The sequence below is a fragment of the Euphorbia lathyris genome, chromosome 6 (genome assembly GCF_963576675.1).
Source record: "Euphorbia lathyris chromosome 6, ddEupLath1.1, whole genome shotgun sequence".
NCBI classification, from domain to species: Eukaryota; Viridiplantae; Streptophyta; class Magnoliopsida; order Malpighiales; family Euphorbiaceae; genus Euphorbia; species Euphorbia lathyris.
In genome coordinates this window covers 14,273,146-14,288,865 of record NC_088915.1, presented here as the reverse complement: position 1 = coordinate 14,288,865, position 15,720 = coordinate 14,273,146, and the positions used below count along the sequence as shown (strand labels likewise).

Here is a 15,720-nt window from a genome sequence, read left to right as displayed (position 1 = left end):
GTAAATTTAGGAGAGATATAGAGTTGAGAGCAAGAGAAAAAGCATAAAAGAGAATTAAAAAATTGAAGCAAGTTTTGATTAAAAAAATGAAGCAGGTGTCATCAAAAAAAAAAAATTGAAGTAGGTGAATATAGAAGGGAGGGAAGATAAACGGTGTCGTTTTAGATTAGGTGAGTACTTTTTTTTTATGGGAATACTAAAATTTCATGAGATAATAAGATTGATAGTACAACATGACAATAGCAAGGAGTAAAACCTCACATACATAAAGGCAAAGCCTATTACATGGACCATAAAGGCAGGAAAAAAACTACAAAAAGCAAAAACAACCATAAAAGGTACATCTAAAATAGATGACCGTTGAACCATATATTTATCGTAACCCCAGATTTGTAGCGGAACAGCTGTAGTCCAATCTTCATCCTTTGGCCTAGTCTGAAACACCAGATCTAAGTCCCTTCTTTTTTTGCATCCACGTAGATCCAGTGATCTACGGATAAGATCTACCTTTTCTGCACTTGCTACAACAGAAAAGGTTACAGGAACAAAGATTATAACGAACAGATGCACGCCAAACGGATCCAGAGATCGGATAAAATATGTCAGATCCAAAAACGATACAACACAAGGAAAACAAACTAACACAACATAAAAAAATAAAATGCAGGGGAGGAGGAAGAAGGAAGACAAGCTTCCTTCTTCCTCCTCAACTATATAAAAGTAGCTTTGAACTTTGTTGTAAGATCTGGGTTAAACTGAATATTTTTCAAGGAATATGAGAAAAGAGGGGAAAAGGGAAAAGGGATCGGGTGCAGGAGAAGGAAGGGGGGGGAGGGGCGGCGGCAAGAAAGGAAGAGGAAAGAAGAGTAGAAGACCCTAGAGAGAAGGGAGACCTTCTCTCACTAGGGCTTTTCCTCAAAAAATGTTAGCTGCAATGAAGGACAAAACTTGGAGAGTGACGATTAGGTGAGTACTCAAAATGAAAGAAATTAGCAAGAGTAGTATTATGATAGGAGGGTAAAATTGGAAACTTAAATTAAATATGAAAATACTGGAAGGCAGTAGTGGGAATTAGTGGATTGAAGTGGGATTTGGAAGGCTAATAAGTTATAGGGGTAAATTTGGAAGTAATTGAAAAAAAATTCAATTGAAACACTGTTCATGCTATTCAATTTTATAAGTATATATATTTGGTTGTAATTTCAATTTTAGTATTTTTCATTCATGTTTATTTGAATTAACTTTATTTTAGTTGCACTTGAAATCTTTTTTAATTTAATATTTTAGCTATTTGTTGAATTTTTTTTAGATAAAATCTTGTGGAACAGAGGGAGTAAGATGTCTCTTGTGGAACAAAGGAATAAATTTGTTTAATCGTCATATTTTCATTCTTTCCATTTGACTGAAAGCATACTAGAATTCCTTCCAATCCAATTTTTTGTAATAAAATATAAAACTTATTTCAAGTACAATATAATAGTTATTGAGATATCAATTATTAAAAATTATCCATATAAATAATTATTATATCGTGTTTGAATTTAATAGTAATCATATATATATAAAAGAATAAGAATACAATCTGATAAAAATAAAATCGAACGTCGACAACAATAGCACATGTTGTAGCAAAAGGTGCATCACCTTGTAGCAAATGGTGTCTATATGGGTGGTGAAGACTGTCATTTTCTCGTCGTGCGAATCCACAGGAATATAGTGATATTCTGCAATGCAATCAATAGAAAATGATACATGGTGGCTTGTCGTTTGATCAACCAGTTAATCGATGTCAGGCAGCGAGTAGCAGTCTTTGGGACACACCTTACTAAGGTCTGTGAAATCAACACACATTTTGTAAGCTCTGTTCGACTTCTTTACTATGACCATATTGGCCAGCCATGTAGGGCAGTGTACTTCCCTAGTGAACCCTGCACCCATCAACTTTTTGACTTCTTGCTTATCCTTTGCGTGATTTCTTATTTTTTGTTGGATGGGGGGCTTTTTTAGGTCCACATTTTAGGTTATGGGTCACATGCTCCGAAAATATCCCCTTAATATTCATGGGATCCCATGCAAACACATCTTAGAACTCTCGTAGGGTTGTCGGTTTTTCCTCTTTAAATGGATCGGACAGTTGCATGCCCATCTTTAGTTGTCGATCTTCCCTGATTTGGAATATTTTTGTACCATCACGGTTAGGGGTCGTAGCCTCTCATCTTGCCTAGGGCTGTAATGTCTTAATTGCCAAAGCATAATTTAGGGCTAAGGATGCCCAATGCACTTTTTTGGCTTCCCTCTTGTCACTTGTTACTATGATGATGCCATTATCACATGGGATAGAATAATGAGTTTTCGTATATTGATGATTGCATTAACTTTGGCCAACAGTGGCCTGCCAATGATGGCATTGTAGTCTAATGTTATGGCTGCCACTACATATTCGGCTTTGACTTCTCGCTTCCATTTAAGGTCTTTGAAGACACCATGGAGCTCTATTGTTCCTATGACATGAACTTCGATCTCAGAGAGTCCGACGAGTGGGTATGTGTTTTTGTGTAAGTGCTTACGGGATATGTTCAACTATTCGAGTGCTCGTGTAGTCAACAAGTTTACTAAGGTGCTGGTGTATATTATGATCTTGTGGATTAGGAAACGATTGATGATTACAGAGACAACCAGGGCCTAGTGTTGAGGAGGTAGAATGAGTGTATGAATGGAAAAAGATTCCCCTTTATTATCTTTTGCTCATTTTCTTAAGGATGTTCTGCTATTATTTAGGACCCCATACCGTATCATATGTATCTCACCTTGGCACCTTGGGCGTTTAGAGTCCTTGGCCCTGTGATCCTGACTTCCTCATCCTCTAGGCTCCTTATCCTATTTGGGCTGCTGTCATGGGAGAAGGGCCTAGTTAAGGAGTCGATCTACTTCATTGCTGAAGTGGTTGCACTCATCCATTCAATGCCCCTATTTTCTGTGGAACTTGCAATATTTATCTATTGGAGCAAGCTCCATGGTCTCACGAGGAGTATCTCTACTAGGTGTGCTTGGGTTTCTGACTTATACTTTCGACTTCTTGAGGTGGTGCCTTGGTGTATTAGTCGCTTTCGGCTATATGTACAACCTTCCCGTCTGAGCTTCCATATTTCATGTCCTCTTGCCAAATGGTCTCTAATTGTCCGCCACCACCGATCAGAACCTCTATTCTCACTTTTCTGCTAATTTATGTCTTTTTCGTTCTTGGTCTGATCTTTCATTTCCTTGGATTGTGATTCCTTTCGAGCCTTGTCCTTGTCACTTTCATTATAGTTTGTATGGAATTAAATGTCGTCATGCCTGGCCTATAGCCATTAATTCTTCAAAGTTACAAAGATGGTCAATGTAACATTTCTGTCGTAGGGGTTCACAGTTGGTGCCTTTTGCTAGGACGTCAGTGACAAATTCCAAATTTAGAATTTTCACGAAAGAGGCCATCTTATTGAATTGAGTCAATTAGTCGCGCAAAGCTTAATACTCCTTTGATGGATATCGTGCAAATTAGTGCCAATTCTTTTGGCCTTCACTACTCCGACAAAGCATGCTACAAAGAGGTATTTCAAGTGCCTGAAAGTGTTGATCGACCCTATGAGTAGTTCCTTATACCACTCATATGTTGTTCCTATCAAAGTTATGGGAAATACCTTGCACGTGACAATTTCATCCTGTGTGTATAGATTCATCATACTCATGAAGACAACATAGTGCTCATTGGGGTCCTCTGGCCTAGTGTAATAGGGTAGTCGAAGTGTTCTCTAATGCAGTGGGAATTTACTATTTATTAGTCTTGGGGCCAAAAGAGTATGAGAAGTTATTTAACAGCCTATCATACCTTCAAGGACTCTTTTATCGAGGAACCTTTGGAACAACACTTCCCAGGGCTCAGTTGTCGTAGGCTTGGAGGTCTCGTTTGCTATATTATGGTTCCCGAAAGCTCTACTTTTAGGAGTTTCCTTTGGACTAGGTATAGTGTCAGCCTTAATTTGTTCTCTTGATCGGTGTGGGGGATCGCTCCCTGGTAATATTCCCATATCTAGTGGTTGTTGTGCTACAATTGCAACTAAGCTTCCATCGGCTCGATGTGAGCCTCCTGCAGCTTTTTTAGGACATTTGAGAAGGTCACATTAGGATCTGCCTGGTGAGGCTGAAGAGTTTCTTCGTGGTTTATAGTCATTGTTTTCATTGTCATCAGAAGGTGTAGACCCCCCTTCCCTAGCGAACGAGAAGTCGTTAAGATTAGTGCCGCCTTCGGGGTGCTTAGCATAGTTGTGTCGAGAACCTTGGGCAGACATTCCCATCATGTCCGACGAGGACCTTTTGCGAGAGGATTGTCTAAGTAGGTTCCACACTCACTGTACCAAATGTTGGCTCAAGAGTTCGACCATTGACTTGTTCTTCAGAGGTTGGCCTGCACTGGAGTGGGGACATGCCAAAGTTAATAAAATTGTCAGGAAAAAGTACTAAAATTGAATGTAAAATTTATCTTAAAAAGAGAGAAAATACATTTTTTTTTGTAAAAGATCTCAAAGGGTGAGATTACCTTATTGTTGTGTGTAAGTCGATGTGGATATGATGATGCTTCCAGGTCCATTGTTGGACATGCCTCTTAATAATTACAGGTTCATTTAGGCTTAGAAAAAAAAAAAAAAAAAAAAGTAAAACATAAAGATGAAAAATTAGAATGTAATAGATTCACTAATCCTAACAAATAAAATGAACAATCAAATTAACATGAATTTAACGCACTCTTTATCCAAATGCACCCATAAAAAATGTTTGTGTTTACCTTATGACCTATTATTTTGTGACATTAATCCATAACGTGTAAAAAAAGTTTTTTTTTTCAGACGTGTAAAAAATGTTTTTTTTTTCTCAGACTTATTATTTCGTGATGTTGACCCTCTAACATATACCAATCAATTACATTTGATTCAACTTGTAAATATTTGTGTTTGATGATTACTAATCGCATGACAACTATTATAATATTCACTGATTTACTTAATTGCCATAATTTTCATATAATATTTAACATCGACAAACTACTTGTTTTTTTAGCTTCTATAACCTTGGAAAACAACAATTCTTCTCCATCTGATTAGCAATCATCTCATGCACGACTTAACAAATCTTCTTAAATAAACAATAATTTTTGTCTGAATTGATTGACTGTTATACGCGAAAGGGCAACGTCACAAAATAATAAATTAGAGGAAAATACAAATATTTTTTTACAAGTCAGAATCGATTTGGATGAAAAAGCTTAGAATTTGTTAATTCCCAATTATCTAGCCACAACAATGTATTATATGATATAATAATTCAAGAAACAAGAATACAATCTCACCGTTGCTAAATAAAAATAAGGTATAAATTTTATACAATAGAATAGAAGAAAATATTTAGTTTCATTAATCAAAAGTTATTGATAAAGGATATAGGTAAAAACCCAGTTCAGAGTGGGTGAGATTGGAATAGAAAACCGGAACAAGAAGCGGCCTTAAGGGATGACTATGGAGACATGAATGAACTGAATCTCACATCGAAAATGGAGAGAGAGTGACTAAAGATTATTAGTAAGGTGGGGATCCAGTACATGCAGACGCATTTTAAAACCATGAGGTCATGTGTTGGATTTGCGTAAACCGAACAATATCTACATATTGGGCCAGGATGTTACAATTGATATCAGAACCGACTCTCCACGTACGATGCGGAAGCTGGTGGGCCTGTAACGATCCGATGCAGAATGGATGGAGGCAAGAATGAACTGAATCTCACATCGAAAATGAAGAAAGAGTATATAGGACTCAAAACCAAGGAAGTTGTATCTTTCTAGATTAAGAATTCTTGTTAACCAAAATTTGCTTATAGTATTTTTCAAGTTATGAACAAATAACAACAATAATAATAATGATATAATTTTACCCTTAAACGTTGGCAGCCAAGAGTACTTTTACCACTGTAATAAAATGTGACACACATGTCAAGTATAAATGAGAAGATTACACCATTTTAGACGTTAAGAATAAAATTAGGGTAAAGTTCAAATAAAACTCATGTGGTTTCACTAATTTTCAGATAAAGGACTGTGGTTTACTTTTTGTCAAAACAAGGATTGAAGTTTCAAACTTGGATTAATGCTATTAAAACCATCTTTAACGACCTGAAAATGAAAATTTTCAAGAATTAAAGTTGTTTAATGTCATATTTTCTAAGGAACTACATTTTCGATTTTCGAAAATCATCTTTTTTGGAACTTTCTCTCTCTAAACATTAACTTTCTCTCTCTTTACCAAACATCATCTAAACAATCTCAAAATAAAAAAGTTGAAGAATTAAAGTTGCTTAGAATATTAGTAGTTCTTAAAATATGTCATTTTTGAAGTCGTTAAAGGTGATTTTAATAGTATCAATCGAAAAAGTCCTTATTTTGTTAAATTTTAAAACCTCAATCCTCGTTTTGACAAAAAGTAAACCACAATCCTTTATCTGAAAATTAGTGAAACCACAGGGGTTTTATTTGAACTTTACCCATAAAATTATTCCTCATTGTAAATCATTTAAATTGTTAACATCTCTTTTGCAAACACATCATATTGTAAAGCTATTTGAGTTAATTTATTTCAAGGCCTAATACACAAATAACCCCTGAACTTGTCCAAATGTTGCAACTGCCCCCCTCAACTTTTAATTGTAACAATTTACCCCTTAAACTTGTTCAATTGTAAAACATAACCCCAAATTGAGAATTTTTTTACCCCGTACTTGAAGCAACAGGAAAAGCGTTTCCCCGAATTCGTATCACGCCAAAGATCGGATTATCACACTCCATGAGCGTTGCAGATTTTGCATTTCACGCGTTTCTTCAATTGCAGTCCATGTCAGCAATTTGAGTTATATTTTACAATTGGACAAGTTTAAGGGGTAAATTGTTACAATTAGACAAGTTCGAGGGGTAAGTTGTTACAATTGAAAGTTGGAAGGGGCAGTTGCAATATTTGGACAAGTTCAGGGGTTATTTGTGTATTAAGCCTTATTTCAATATTAAAGCAGACATTGAATGAATCACATCAAACAAAAAAACAAATTGTTATTTCTGAAATGAAATCAACTGCTAAGTAAAAGTAATACCTGATACTGATACAAAATAAACATCCCTTAATTAGAAAATTAGTGAAAATTATACAAAATTTTCCAGATTTATAAGTGAAAGAGTGAGCATAAGACTAATTACTGCTAAGACAGAGTTATGATACACTAAAATTGAGAATTATTACCAATGAATTCTCCTTTTGCATCCCATGGACGATCTTCATACGACTTGCCAACAATACTGCGTTTTGCATTCACATTCCCGTTCTCACACCGGTATTCTGGAAAATAATCTAAGAATTCTTTGTTTCCGAGTTCATCAATTCCGTTGAAGAGGAAGTTCCTCACCAAGTCCTATGGATTTGATGAGATAATCTATGAAACATCATACCATTGGGTCTAAAGATTACAAATTTATGCAAATATAAATTCAATCATACCTTTGCAAGATCTTCACCAATCAGCTTTTTCAGAACTCCATGGCCTGGATCCTGCAATTCACAAACAAGTTTAGAAAGCGATAACATTCAGATGTTTATCGCATGCGCCATGAAGAGGATCATTAAGAGAGTGGGTTTCCGAATGACACCCCAGAGGGAACCGACAAATATGTCCCATAGAGGATTGAGATTCGGCTATGATGAGATATGTAGAACCGGACATGAGACATCCTGATGAGAGATTCTCATGTAAGCGGTCCGAATGTTCAATTAGGTGAAGTGAAGAACTTTAGTCCGGACAGTAAAGCCTGACTATCACGTGATGGATGTAGGCATAGGCGCATCCCCCCCAGAGGTGAAAAGCGTGGAAGGCTCTCGTCGGGACAGACAGGTCCGCTAATGAGAGCGATGCACCTGTAAACCCTTATAGGACCGCAACAACCTATAAAACTAAAGGGCTTAAGATCCTGAGGTTTCTCAACTTTGTTGTTTTGTTTTTATACATTGAGCCTCTTGATCTTTTATTGTTTACAAGTTGAGCCCTTCATCATTTATAAACCTGCAGATCGAATCCTTACATTGCCTAATTGATCAAGGGCTCATTTGTCACTTGGTCAAAGAGGCTCTGATACCATATCATGAAACCGTTTGAACTAAAAGCTTAAGCTGGCGCAATTCATATTAATATACAAGTGGGGCTTACAGCTATCTTCTTACATTGTTATTTGGTCCTAAATTTTTTCTTGCAATCATCTAACCAGGTCCTAACCCAACCCTTTCTCTTCCCTGACCTTGGATCATTCGCTAGAAACGTGAAATCCTTTCTAATAAAAATTAGACGCTAAAATATAACTAAAATAGCATAATGTTAATAGAATTTCAAAATAAACCTGTCTCAATGGCTAGCTAAAAATAATTTTTGACATATATCTTGCACATGGCATGACCGTTTGTACAAGTTTAAGTATCTTATCTATCTAGCTGGCTGCATTTAGCTCTAACTTGGCAAGATCTTAAAACTAGCCAAATATGAACTGCAACTCTAACAGCAGTTGACCCAATGCACAAAATCTACACTGTTACAACTGGCAAATAGACACATGAAAAGATTAGCATATCACACTATGGACTCGGTGCCCCCAGCATACCCTAAAGTTCTCCCTTCGTAATTCTATTTCACTGTATGAACTTTCATTTCAATGCATCATTCGAAGTGAACTCTTTTGCACTTTTTATTCCATCTAAACCACATTTTACTTTTTATGATAATTAGAGGTTCATTTTCGGTGTAAACTTCTTCGTAGGCATCCCCTGACAATTATGGAAAAAGTGAACACAGATATTTTAATGAATTACAAGCATGTATTCATGTTAATTCCAAATCAGAATAAGTTGGAGGATACAATGACTACATAAGAAAGCAATCACCTTTTCCGCTCTCCACGTAAGATACTTGTGTTGTGCTTCTCGGTTGCACAAAATCTGAGATGCATTTGTCTCTTCTGCAGCTTGCTCAATCAACTCGAGCCATGCCTAAGAAAGTGAAATAGGATTAGTAACTAGATATTTTGCTTTGGAGTTCCAACCCATTTGAAATGTAATTGCCACGTGTTATTCTCATTTCCAGTAAATAGCATATAATGCATCAGTTTACAATGTTATCAAAAAGATCATCTAGATGAGCTAGAATCTGTTGAATCACCTTGTAGTAATCGAGAAAAGCGGAAAGCAGATAGTCATGTCTGGACTGGCTTGAAGTGAATCTTGTCCATATGACAATTGGAGAGAAAAATTGCAAGGATTCACTAGTGAGCTTTCCTCCCCAGGGAAAAAGCTGCATGAAATCTGTGTTCAGTCACCATACCCGATATTTTAGATGGATCAAATTGCAAAATTACGATGAATTCAGTGCATCAGGCTAAGCACTGCAGTTACCTTTGCATACTTGCGACCTAAAGGCAATAAGTTTTGGTAGTACTTTTCCTTGTAATCTTTTCGATCAATGACATTGTGCAAGGGGTTGAGGTCCCTACAAATTAATTAATGAAAAGTTGTTTAAGCCCTTTGAAATTTAATTACTAGCTCCAGCTATAGATGCATAAGTTTCACTTATTCGGTGCAAAACGAGAAATAAAGATGGCTACCATGCCTCATGTTTAGTAGAGAATACGGGAAAAAACAATATTGCGCTTTAGCTCATCCTCCGTTTTTTTTATCCAGTATCTGAATTTAGAAGAGTTGACATGGGAACATTTGAGGAGTAGACTACAAACAGGGAAGGTGAACAAAGAAACAACATGCTTGAAAAAATACACAACCAAGCTTTTTCAAGATAGAAAACAATAAAATGAGTTCCAGAAGACAGAAACTTACAACACAATAATGTTCATGTCAGAAGCAGTGAAAAAGTTGGCACAAAATATTGGTACATCAAATTCAGGTCGTGCAAACACGGCAAAATCCAAAACCTACACATTTGTTAAACAAGGGGCATTATATTAAAAAATCTCAAAAGAGGCAATGTTGTATCTTGTTTCATAAAATTCTCAAATTACATGCTCCTAAAAAACATTGCCCTGGAAAAGATAAATGTACTCCAGAAGAATAAAATACCAGAGGCCTTCATAGTATCACATGCAGCTAGACAACTATCCGTTTAACCGTAGGTAGGCTAGAAAAGAAACTTCCTAACCACACTATAGATAAGAAATGTTCTTGGATACTGGACATTTGAGACCTAAACCCCTTTTTTAAAACTAGGTTCCCACATTTTTGGTAACTGTATGATCTTTCTCCCACTTTTCTAGACTCTCAACCAAAGAAACTTAATCAACTTTCCGAGTTTAGTAGCTAAATCTTTGGGAACCTTAAACAAATACAAGCTTGGGAGAGTACTGAATATTGAAGCTTAGATCAGATTGATACACTTACCAAGGGCAAAGTAAGCACCTTTCAACCATCTATATTTTTTGGATGTCTTAGCTTTTAGTTTCTATTCTTAAGCAGGGCCTGAATGAAATTCCCCAAGATACAAATGATATTGTATTGACCTTCTTTTAGATATCAATAAATCATAAAATTCCATTTTCAGATGCCGATTTACTGAGGAAGAAAAAATCAACGAGTTTCTGGTTTTTATCTTAGGAAAGTACAACAATTTTTCCCACTTAGTTGATATTTTCAACTGATACATACACTCGAGCAAAAAAAGAAAATCCTTACCTTAACTTGTAAAACTAATTAAAAGGAAACAGAATATTTAACAAACTTGTTCTTGCTTTCCTTTTCCATGAAAAGAATTTTAAAATCATATTTTCACCATATACTAATTAACTTCTATGAAGTAAGCAGGAGTTTTTTCTATCGGATAAAAGGAGCTAAACATCAGCAGAAGTTGTATTAGTTATAAAACAAGTTCTTCTAAGAAACAGTGAGCTATCAGATAGTTGCAACTCTTAATAACTGAGGAAAGGATGTATAAAAGAAACAGGCATTGAAATAATAGTACCTGCATTCCTTCATTTTCCACACTCAAACTTCTTAGAAGTCTAATCTTGGAAGCTTCAAATGATTGCATTTGAAGCTCTGTTTTCCCATCCATTGCAGCCACGGTGTTATAACTTTCCTGCTCCAAAATACTCGTGTTATCGATGTAAATTGTAACGAGTTAGGACTTGTAAGTCAGCCATTGTTTCCTGATCAACAAAGGTTCAGTTGAACTTATGGTTTCTAATCATACTGTACCCTCCAATAATATCCATCAAATCTTCAACCTAAGACCGAGCAGCCCAACTACAAGTATAACCTAATGAAAAATGCTTAAGAACCACATCCAAAGAGGAAAAATAAATAAATGGAAAAGCTTCAAGTTTCTTTCTGTGCTTAACGTGCTGAAGGAAAGATCATGTTCTTTCTCTCTCTCTCCCTCTCTGTAATGAAGTAATTTAAAATTAAAGTCATTCCATCTCAGAAACCCAAAATAATTAAAAAATCCTGCATATTCCATTTTTGGTCAACAAAGGAATTTGTTTGGAATAATCATAAAATAACATCTATATATTAACATAACCATTAATTAATAAGCACTAAACTCTAACTTCCTTCCTCATGAACTATAAAAACATACATCATTATAACCTCAAGAATATTGCAAATCCTCAAATTAACTTCTAAATAACTCACTAATAGACTAAAATTTTCAACAGCAAGACCACCAGAGCAATGTCATTGTACGAAATAAATGGTAGACCAAAACTAAATTCAGTTCAAAAATCGAGGAAATCTCAATCGATAACCCAAATTGGCCAAAAACAACCGATTTCTGAAAACGGAAACATAAATAAAGAGAGGAGAGAAAGTGAAGAACCTGAAGAGGAGAGGGAAGCAAAACGGTGCGACTTTTGGCTTCATTGAGAGCAAAATTAACGAAGTTTTTGTAAGAGAAAGCAGAAACTTGAAGCAGATGGGGTTTGATCTTCTTGCTTGTACAAATAGAGTTAATATTAGTGATTAAGGTGGTTAATGGCTGAGATTTTAGAGAAAAGCAGGAGCTAAACGAAGAAGTAGAAGAAGAGTTCATGGAAGTGAAGCTTTTTTAGAATTCTCAACATCACCACACCACCGGCGTTTCTTTCTACTTTCGGCTTATTATTGTCTAAATCCGTTTTCAGCGGTTACTAAGTAAGGAAGGGTACGTAATCATCTGATTAGTTAGTTTAATTAGAGCATCTTTAAGAAGGAAAATTACAAAACTGGGTCAAATGGAAGACCCATTTACATATTTAACCCATTTACTCATCCTATTACATATCTAGACTGATTTTGTGAGACTTTCCCATAATACCCCTAACCTTCCCACTTCCACCACTCGCGAATCGCCGCTCCCCCTATCTCCTTGGTTATGCGAAAAGTTGCTCCTCCATTAATGATTTCAAGACTTTTGATCTTCCTTTCTTCCTTTAAATTGCACGAAATCTGCGCCATTTAGTCAAAATCACAATGAATTTCTCTTTTTCCTCTCTTCATCTCTTGATTCTGCAACTTCCCAACCCTAGAAAACGAAGCCATGGTTTTTTAATCTTCCTGTTCGTTGCTTGGTTTATTTCTTCTTGTTACCATCAAAGAAATGATTTTTCTACGTTATTTCATTCGTTCTTCCCATGTTATCATATTGTTATTGTCGCTTTTGGGGGTGAAAGGGGCGAAAAATGTAAGTATCTGATTTTTTTTCTGCGTTTTTTCATGAATTCACTTCGCAATCGATAATTTCGCGAAGCTTTGCGAAGAGAACGAGCCTGGAAAGTGACGATCTACTTCGTTAATCGATGATTTTGCGAAGATATGCGAATAGAAAGATTCTGAAACATATGGATCTACCTCGCGAATCGATTAGTTCGCGAAGTCTGCGAATAGATCCCCACGTTTCAGACCTCGCAGACTTCGCGAAAGCATCGATATGCGAAGTAAAATCACCTCTTCCCCTGCACATTTACATTCGCATGCTTCGCTAATCTTCATTTCGCGAAGACAAAATCGTCTTTTTCTCTGCCTAACACGATTAATTTTTTCTGTAGGTGGTTAAATACGTAACATCCCTTTCTGGAAGGCGACGTACTAGGCTGCAGGGGAGATGATTTTCCTTCCTGTATAGGGATTAACTTCCCTCAAGATTGACACATTCACTCCTAAAATGGTTGGTTAGGAGAGATTGTGCCAATCTTGGGGTGCACCATGGGACACGTCCATCCCATGGTGCCAATCTTCAAAGTGAACCTAACTAATCCGGTACCAATTTTGAATCGGATGAGTAATCGTGGTGTGCATCGTGGGACACGTCCATCCCAGAAGGTCTGGAAGTCCAGACCTTCTGGGATGAGAAATGGAAGTCCAGACCTTTTGGGATGGATGTGTCTCATGGTGCACACCAAGATTACTCATTCGTTTCAAAATTGGTACCGGATTAGTTAGGTTCACTTTAAAATGATTGGTTAGTAGAGTTCATTGTGGCAATCTTGTTGTAAATTTTGATAATGGTACGATTTGAATGTTGTTATTGTGGCAATCTTGTTGTAAATTTTGAAAATGTTATGATTTTAATGTTAGAATCCGTTGTTGTTTGCCATTTTTTTGTTATCTACCACTTCGCGAATTAACTTCAAAACATATCCAGCATTCGCATATGCGAACTAAATTCATCAAGCAAAACAAACTTCAGCTTCGCAGGCTTCGCATATGCGAACTAAATTCATTAAGTAAATACAAACATTAGCTTCGCATATGGTCGAATATGCGAAGTCAGACAGGATGGAGACAAACGCGCGTAAATATTGAGGGCATTATGGGAAAGTCACACAAAATCAGTCTAGATATGTAGTAGGATGAGTAAATGGGTTAAATATGTAAATGGGCCTCCCATTTGACTCAGTTTTATAATTTTCCCCTTTAAGAAACTGGTGCACTCTCTAAAAATAGGGAAAATTACAAAAATGGGTCAAATTGGAGGTTCATTTATATATTTAACTCATTTACTCAATGTACTATATATTTAGACTGATTTTATGCGACTTTTCCATAATACCCTCAATATTTACGCGCGTCTGTCTCCCTCCCATCTGATTTCGCAGATTCGATCTTATGTGAAGCCTGCGAAGCTAATGTTTGGGTTTACTTGATGAATTTAATTAGCATATGAGAAACCTGGATGTGTTTTGAAGCTAATTCACGAAGTGGTATATAACAAAAAATGCCAAACAACAACGGATTCTAACATTAAAATCATAACATTATCAAAATTTACAACAAGATTGCCATAATAAACTCCTAACAAATCACTTCATAATACATAGGCTCATATTCACTACCGATGGATGGATGTGTCTCATGGTACAGAAACAAGATTGCCACAATAAACTCCTAACAAATCACTTCATTATACATAGGCTCTTATTCACGACCGATGGATGGATGTCTCACGATACATAGGCTCTTATTCACCACTGAGTGATGGATGTGTCCCACGGTGTAAGCTCCTGTTTACCACCGATGGTTGGAAGTCCAGGCCTTTTGGAATGGATGTCTCTCATGGCACCCCAGCTTCCAAGAATGAATATTATGTATTCAATCACCTTCAGAAAAAATTATTCGTGTTAGGCAGAAAAAAGGAAGATTTGACCTCGCGAAATGAGGATTCGCTAAGTATGCGAACATAAATGTGCAAAGAAGAGGGTGATTTTACTTAGCGAAACAATGATTTCGCGACGTCTGCGAGGAGGAATGTGATGCTCTGACTTCATGAAACGATGATTTCGTGGAGTCTGCGAGGAGAAATGTGACCCTCTGAATTCGCGAAACGATGAATTCGCGGAGTCTGCGAGAGAAATTTATCAAATTACCTCGCAAACTTCGCGTAATCATTAATTCGCGAAGTGAAATCGATAAATTTCTCTCCACAGACTTCGCGAAAACCGCATATGCTAAGTGGATTTATGGGGAAAACGCAGAAAAAACAGTATATACTTACATTTTTCGACGAAAACAATATGATAAACTGAGAAAAGCGATCAAAATAACGTAGAATCACTATTTCTTCGATGGTCACAAGAAGAAAGAAACCAAGAAACGAGCAGGAAATGGAAGATGAAGAACCATGACTTCGTTTTATAGGATTAGGAAGTTGCAGAATCAAGAGATGAAGAGAGGAAGAAGAGAAATACATTGTGATTTGGAGAAATGACGCAGATTTCGTGCAATTTAAAGGAAGATATGAAGATTAAAAGTCTTGAAATCATTAATGGAGGAGCTGCCAACCGCTTCGCGCAACTAAGGAGAAGAGGGGAGAGAACGTTCGCGTAAGGGGAAGTGGGAAGGTTAGGGGTATTATGGAAAAGTCACACAAAATCAGTCTAGATATGTAGTAGGTTAAGTAAATGGGTTAAATATGTAAATGTGCCTCTCATTTGACCTAGTTTTGTAATTTACCCCTAAAAATAATATAAATAATTGACTCTTAGGTCCCGTTTGGTACGTTGTAATGAGCATCGTAATGGAATGGTCATTACGATGGAGACCCATTACCATGTTTGGTTAGTCCTATCATTTTTGTTGTAATGGAATCACAAATACATAATTCAATTTTTCTTTACAAATTTAT

General features: G+C 36.4%; 1 protein-coding gene across 1 annotated transcript; it reads right to left on the bottom strand.

Moving 5' to 3' along the window:
• Window positions 1-7,177: 7,177 nt before the first annotated feature.
• On the bottom strand, window positions 7,178-12,228 carry LOC136231833 (phytochromobilin:ferredoxin oxidoreductase, chloroplastic). The gene is made up of 8 exons (XM_066020805.1): window positions 11,938-12,228; window positions 11,080-11,196; window positions 9,945-10,039; window positions 9,507-9,600; window positions 9,274-9,405; window positions 9,000-9,104; window positions 7,572-7,622; window positions 7,178-7,485 (listed from the first exon to the last, which is right to left on the bottom strand). Exons 1-8 carry the CDS (start codon window positions 12,148-12,150, stop codon window positions 7,297-7,299), a joined length of 996 nt encoding a protein of 331 aa, XP_065876877.1. The 5' UTR covers window positions 12,151-12,228; the 3' UTR covers window positions 7,178-7,296.
• Window positions 12,229-15,720: the final 3,492 nt, after the last annotated feature.

Bases quoted from the DNA above. Each gene is read 5' to 3' on its own strand.
- LOC136231833 (XM_066020805.1), bottom strand. From the start codon at position 12,150: ATGAACTCTTCTTCTACTTCTTCGTTTAGCTCCTGCTTTTCTCTAAAA. The intron at 9,406-9,506 runs GTAACTGCAGTG...GATTTCATGCAG, and splicing joins TAGGTCGCAAGTATGCAAAG to CTTTTTCCCTGGGGAGGAAA. The intron at 9,105-9,273 runs GTGATTCAACAG...TCACTTTCTTAG, and splicing joins CTTTTCTCGATTACTACAAG to GCATGGCTCGAGTTGATTGA.